Genomic DNA, 6,584 nt, shown 5'->3' on the forward strand with positions numbered 1-6,584 from the left:
TAACATAAATGCTTAATGCAGGACATTTGAATATTTCATAAGGACATGACCCACATACAAAACAAAGCACAAGGCAGACCCAAAAACGTATAAACCATATATAGTACATATGTGTGCGTGTGTGCGTGAGAATTTGGTTAGGAAATCGCATTTTATTGTTGAGTTGTTGCTAGTTTGCATAGTAATTGAGTGTGTGCGCCAGTCTAACCAGAATAATTATGTGTGTGTGGCATTTTATGATTATTGGAACAAATTTGAACAGTGCAATTTATGGAATTACGCAAATTTGTAGCGTTACAATTACAGAAAATACCTATAAAGAGTGTATAATTCGAAAATGGTTGAGATTAATTTCAATTTTGCCAACTTAGCTTTCATAAATATATTAGCAATATGTAAGAATACAGGGTGTCCTGCTATGGTGAAACTTTCTGGAAATAAATATGTACTTATTCCATTGTGAATAAAGAAATTTAGTAAATTAAATTGACAAATATAAAGAGAACCAAACAAGAGAAAAACAAATGTTCTTCTTAACTTCCAAGAAGAAATTGAAGTGAGAACGGTACTGTACCTACTAGGAACAGTTATACATTTACTGTCATTTCTATAATTTGTTGGCAAACTGATTTGCAAAACCATTACGCTCAGCCATTTGTGAACTTAGTGGGCTATCACTTTTTCACTTTGCACTATTCGTTTTTCTTTGATTTATTTACAAAGCATTTCCTTAAGCAATCAATTTCCCCAATTTTCCCTCGCCACACCCGCAACATTATCGCTGTGCAGCCAATTTGGTGTCTCGCAATTGGCACAGCTAATTTACCACCTGACAATAACAACAACAGCAACAACAACATCAAAGACAACAACAACACCTTGAAAGTATAAGGAATCGGTCAGTCATATCATTTACAACTGATTGGCATTGACAGACGTCGACACCGGCGTCGCCGTCGCCGTCGCTGTCAACGTCAACGTCGACGCACTTCAATTTTGTATGATGATAAATTACTTATGACTTGACCAGACATTTGAGCAGAAGCAGCGCGAGCAATGTACAGTGAATACCAGCAGACGTTTATCGTTAAACAGCAATAGCAACAATAACACAACAAATGCTCTCACCAAAGCAATTATAAAAAAATTGAGAGAGCCGTAGCGCAAGGCAAGAGTGTGGTACCCTCTGCATAGTGCAAAAATGCAAGCCAAATAAAAAGAGAGTAAGAGTGAGAGTGAGAGAGAGAGAGACACGCGACGCGGCAGCGAGTGGGCGTCAGCGTTAGCGTCAACGCGACTAAAGCAAAGGGTGCAATGAACAGAATAACAAAATGAATTAGTAATAATAATTTGTTTGTGCCTTTTTTTCTCTCTTATTTTGGTCTCGTGCATTTTATTTTGCATTGCCTTACTTGTAAGTGTAAATCTACATGTGTGTATGTGTGTTTGGCTCACAACAAAGGTAGAGACAGAGACAAAAACGACAACGACAACAACGTCGACGCCAAATCGATGAGGGTACGCCGCTAGTGTCGACGACCAGACAAATGCTGCCAACAAGCTAAGTTGTCGACGCTTTAAGTAAGTTGGCAACAATGTCTGAAATTTGTTCTCTTTCCACGTGCAATGCTCAGCTGATAGTCGAAAATGTCGGAGCAACAAACGAGCATTCTTTCTCTCTCTCTGCTCTCTTTCGGTATGCAAGACGCAACCGGTTGTCAAACGTGTTTGAACGACATGTTGTCAACATACAAAATGCTCTCTCCCTTTAAATATTCAGCTCTTGCTCTATTCTTCGGCAGCTTGCTCTGGTTGCAACTGGTTGAAGAACATGTTTGATCGGCATGTTGACAACATACGTGTACTCTCTCTCTCTTCGATTTTCAGTACGCTTCAAAACGTGTGACTGTACATGTGTCGGAGTTAAAATGAGCGCAATACTGCAATCGGATCTTTGGTTGGAGTTCTTTGGTATTTATCGCAGTCTACCTTGTCTTTGGAAGATCACAGATGAGGTGTACAAGAACAAGCAATTGAAAAAAGCCGCCTATGAAAAGTTGTTGGTGTGCTACAAGAAGATCGATCCACAAGCGAATGTGGATACAATGCGGCGCAGAATGAACGGTATACGGACTTGCTTTCGGCGCGAATTGCGCAAAGTGGAGATGAGCGAATTGAGGGCTAAGAAAACAAGTGACATATACGTGCCACATTTGTGGTACTTCAATGAATTGATTTTCCTGCGAAATGACTCTTCTGAAATGAGAGCTGATCCAGAATTTGTTGATGATACTTCAGACAGCTTCTTCAATGAAGATGATGAAGATATGGATAAATTAACAGAGGAAAACAATGACTTTTCACCAAAGGAACCAAAAGTAAGTCTGATCTGGATACGTTTTAATTCAGTTAATAACAGTTTGAATATTTGAAAATCTCACAGATTGAGCCGCACTTAGAAGAGGCCTATCAATCGCCCTCAAGTAACACCTGTCGAGAATCCATAAAGTTTTCAGTGGATCAGCCAATGGAACATTCTCAGATAATGCTGCATCCTGATCGTCAGTCCCGTGATGAGGCCTTCATTTATGCGGAGGGTTGGGCCACATCCTATCGAAAATTGGATGAGAAGAACAAACTGCTGGCCAAGAAGGCTATTGAGGAAATCTTGGTTTTGGGTCAGCTAAACCAATTGGAGTTCAACTCTGTAAAGATGCCACAATAAAATAGAAAAACCATAAAACTTAGAGATTATATATAATGTTTATCATGCAATAAAAGTAAGAAAGAAAGTTATTGAATATTGAGTTTGAGTTTTATTTCTTAAATATTTCTGTAAATTCGTTAACATTTAACTTTCTGTATATTTTGATGTGAAATCATTTGAAAAAGTAGACTACTCTCTCACTCTCGTATACTTACGATCCTAAGAACATTTCCAGAGAGCAAAGAGCGAGAAAACTCTCTCACTCTGTTACGCTCTAGTGAGAGGCCTTTACTGATAGCAAATATGAAGAGAAATTATTTTTTTGTGCGAAAAGTTGGTACATATTCCGAATTAAATTGAAAACAACCACTGAGAACAAATCTAAATAATACTTTCATCTGTCTGTCAACTTTATCAGTTGATTCTTAATTACATAATAATAAGGGCTTCGAGTTGTCGCGTCAATGTCTGGGGTTGTTTGGCAAATGAAGCGGGAATACGCGTATTTGCACCGAGGGTCGCATAAACTGTTTGCGCTTGGTTCAATGATTGTGTTTTTTTGGTGCTCTTCGGCTGCTGTTGTTGCACACGCGCCCACAGTCAACAGACTCAGCACACACAGCCAGCACACACATACACTGTGACTATGTCAATAAGGCGCCCCATAAAGAAGTCCCCAAATGAGACGAAAGCGAACAACTTAACTTTGGTTGTTGTTTAGCAAACACGCAATTTTCTACTTTTTGGCGTTGCACGTGCATCAAATAACAACAACAACAGCATCAATCAACAAAATTAAAATTAAAATAATAATAACAAATTTGTTAGAAGCACCGCACAAATAATCGCGCCCACAGATCTATTCAAGAATAGAGTGAGTAAAGAGAGTGAAAAGAGAAAGAAAGAGAAAGGAAAACTGTGCGTGCATTCAATGGAAAATTTTCCATTAACTCATCAAAATAATTTCAATTTCCAAATTTATTTTATTTGTGTTAATTTCGTTGTTTGGTGCTTGGATCTGTTGGAATTATACGAAACATCGAAAAGCGAATATTAAGTAATGTGGGTGTTTGTTGGGGAGAAGTGGGTTGAAGAATTGAGAATTTGTATACGCTTGTTTGTTTATATAGCGCAACAAGTTGATATCTGCGGGGCTTGTGGGGAATTGATCGGCAGTTTAATGATTGTTTTTATAATTCTCGAAAAAGCAAATCAAAATTTGCGCAATATTCCCAAAATAATATTCACTCGCAGCTCACTTCCTTTGGCCATCAAAAAGTAAATCAATACACAATCCGCCCGCTTTCCCCATCTTTATCCACACCCCTTCCCCTTATACCCCAAACCGTGGCAGCAACAAATTGGATTTGTTGCGCCTTCATTTTTATTCTCTTTTATTTCTATGTAAGTATTTATTGTGAAAACGTTAAGAAAACCGAAAAGTCGCTTTCCCCCAACCCACTCCACTCTTTTTTATTGTAGTTGTTTTTGTTGTTGTTGTTGCTACTGTAACTTTTGTTAGCCTCGTCGTCGTCATTGTCGTCCCGCCGTCCGCCGTCCGCCGTCCGCCTTTCACCTCCTCCCACCCGCAAATTTGCACACGTTGGTCGCCTAATCAAGTAACCCGAACACGTTCTTTGTTAGATTTATATGGAAAATATTTTTATACAAGTCCTCCCATTCTTCCACTTGCCTCCCTCCCTTCCATCTCTTCAGTGTGCCCCGCTGTGCTGTGCGGTACGGGAAAAGCTTTTTCTTGCACTTTTGCCCTTTTTGGTGGCCAAAGTATGAGTATCCTTGCTATCCTTGGCTCCTTGCTCCTTGGCTCAGTTTTTGGTGGGTTGGCGACGCGTCGCCGTTCCAAAGTGATATTTTACATATTTTTTTGCTCCTTTTGCTTTCGTCGTTTTATTATTTTCCTTTATTTTTCCTTTTCTTTAACATTTTCTTTTGGTTTTTGCCTTTTTCGACATTTTTTGGTTGCTTGAATTTTATTACTTTACGCTTAAGTGTGTTTTTTATCCGAGTGAAAGAAAAAGAGAGAAAGATATAAGAGTATATAAAGATAGAGTGTGAAAAAGATGGAAAAACCCCCCTTAAAGGATGGGCAAGCAGTTTGTCCTTCTCCCTTTTGTTGTAGACTTTCAAATGCAGTTTTCTGTGGTGTGGTAATTTCTGCCTTAAATGGAAAAGTTTCAGACGATTTTTTTGTTCCCAATTTCCCTGCCAATCCCAGAAGTAAAATATTGATTGTGAAAATTATAAAGAATTTAATTCAACAAATAAAGCGAACAGCGATAAAATGAGAAATGAAAATGAAATGACTACAGAATGATACTGAGATTTATCACAGGACAAGAAAAAGGATTACCAGCTACCGCCGTGTCCACCGTTTCCTCCCTGAGATGACCAGCCACCACCGTAGCTGCCGGATCCACCGCTGCTTTGGGAGGAGGACCAGGCATCGCTCGGAGGGCCGCCCGAGGACCAGCCGCCACTTGAAGGACCTCCTGACGGTCCTGCCAAAGGACCTCCTGAAGACCAAGCACCGCTGGAAGCGCCTCCTGAAGACCAGCCACCGCTTGAGGAACCGCCCGATGACCAACCACCACTGGGGGCACCACCACCATCAGCACCAGCTGCCCAGCCAGAGGCATCACCACCTTCTGGAGCGCTTTCCGAGATGATCTTGATGATTTTCACAGCAGCGGTAGCATCACTGCCACCAGATGACCAGCCCGATGAGCCGGAGCCGCCAGCGGACCAGCCTGCGGAGGCGCCACCACCTGACGACCAGCCAGCACTGGAGCCACCATGTCCTCCATAGCCTCCAGATGACGATGGCTGTGAGATAATCTTGATGATTTTGACTTCCTGGCCGCCTCCATAACCACCGCCAGCACCACCGCCAGCAGCCCAACCACCAGCACCGCCAGCTCCAGTTGCCTGCCAGCCACCACCGCCAGCACCACCGGATTGCCAGCCACCCTGTGAGCTGGATTCGTGAATCACTTTAATAACTTTGACATCGTGTCCTCCGCCACTGGAGTCGCCGTGATGATCGTGGTGATCGTGGCCGCCACTAGGGCCTCCACTGGCACCACCACCTGCACCACCGCCAAAGAAACCCGCTTGCGCCACCGCACACACACTCAGCAAGCAGAGGAAGATTCTCATATTGATCGTTGATCTGATTGTGATGGATGAAAACGTTGAACTGATGCTATTGCCAGCTGAATCGACAGCTTTTATAGAGCGTTGGATTCCTCTGGCCTTGTCGGAACACCTCCAGCCTCAACCCCCAAAAAAAAGACCAACACTTGCTGCTGTTGCGGCTGCCGCCGGAAACAAAAGCGCCAAGTGCAACCGCAATAGTAACAACAACAACCACAACAACGAGAGATGCCGGCGGCGTCGTCGTCGTCGACGTCGTCGTCGTCTTCGTCAAGTGGCCACCAAGCAAATGGCGAAACGAAAGCGTCGCCCTCGGAGAGATGCTGACGATGACGATGATGACTTTGATGATGATGTAGTCACATCCATAGACGCATTCGTAACACCCAACTCTTAACTGTTGGCTCGTAGCGTTGTTGGCCTCTAAAAAGAGTCAATTGTTGCTGCCATTTGCACGAAATGTTACGCTTGTTCAGTCTTTGTAGTACGTCTCGACGATTATGTCATATGCAGCAAATATCATGCCAAATTGGAGCAGCTGAGATCCAGCAAACGAAGCTCACCATTTCAGTAGGTAGAGATAGCTTCTCTGCGATATTATTAATCCCTAAAAGACTTTACGATTGTTTAATTGGATTAAAAAGAACTTCTTGTCTTTTATTTCTATTTTAATTTTTAGCTTTACACTTTTTTTCTTTCTTTT

At 42.0% G+C, this 6,584-nt stretch overlaps 2 protein-coding genes across 2 annotated transcripts; one reads left to right on the forward strand and one right to left on the reverse strand.

Annotated features, from left to right (window-relative positions):
* Positions 1-1,905: 1,905 nt before the first annotated feature.
* On the forward strand, positions 1,906-2,801 carry LOC117788036. The gene is made up of 2 exons (XM_034626691.1): positions 1,906-2,378; positions 2,444-2,801. Exons 1-2 carry the CDS (start codon positions 1,929-1,931, stop codon positions 2,723-2,725), a joined length of 732 nt encoding a protein of 243 aa, XP_034482582.1. The 5' UTR covers positions 1,906-1,928; the 3' UTR covers positions 2,726-2,801.
* Positions 2,802-5,013: 2,212 nt separating this feature from the next.
* Positions 5,014-5,884, reverse strand: LOC117788411 (uncharacterized transmembrane protein DDB_G0289901). The gene has a single exon (XM_034627174.1). It carries the CDS (start codon positions 5,882-5,884, stop codon positions 5,075-5,077), a length of 810 nt encoding a protein of 269 aa, XP_034483065.1. The 3' UTR covers positions 5,014-5,074.
* Between the last annotated feature and the right edge of the window lie 700 nt (positions 5,885-6,584).

The sequence above is a fragment of the Drosophila innubila genome, assembly GCF_004354385.1.
Source record: "Drosophila innubila isolate TH190305 chromosome 3L unlocalized genomic scaffold, UK_Dinn_1.0 0_D_3L, whole genome shotgun sequence".
Classification (NCBI taxonomy): Eukaryota; Metazoa; Arthropoda; class Insecta; order Diptera; family Drosophilidae; genus Drosophila; species Drosophila innubila.

Coding starts and splice junctions, on each gene's coding strand:
- LOC117788036 (XM_034626691.1), top strand. CDS start 1,929: ATGAGCGCAATACTGCAATCGGATCTTTGGTTGGAGTTCTTTGGTATT. Junction 2,379..2,443: donor TTTCACCAAAGGAACCAAAA/GTAAGTCTGATC, acceptor AAAATCTCACAG/ATTGAGCCGCACTTAGAAGA.
- LOC117788411 (XM_034627174.1), bottom strand. CDS start 5,884: ATGAGAATCTTCCTCTGCTTGCTGAGTGTGTGTGCGGTGGCGCAAGCG.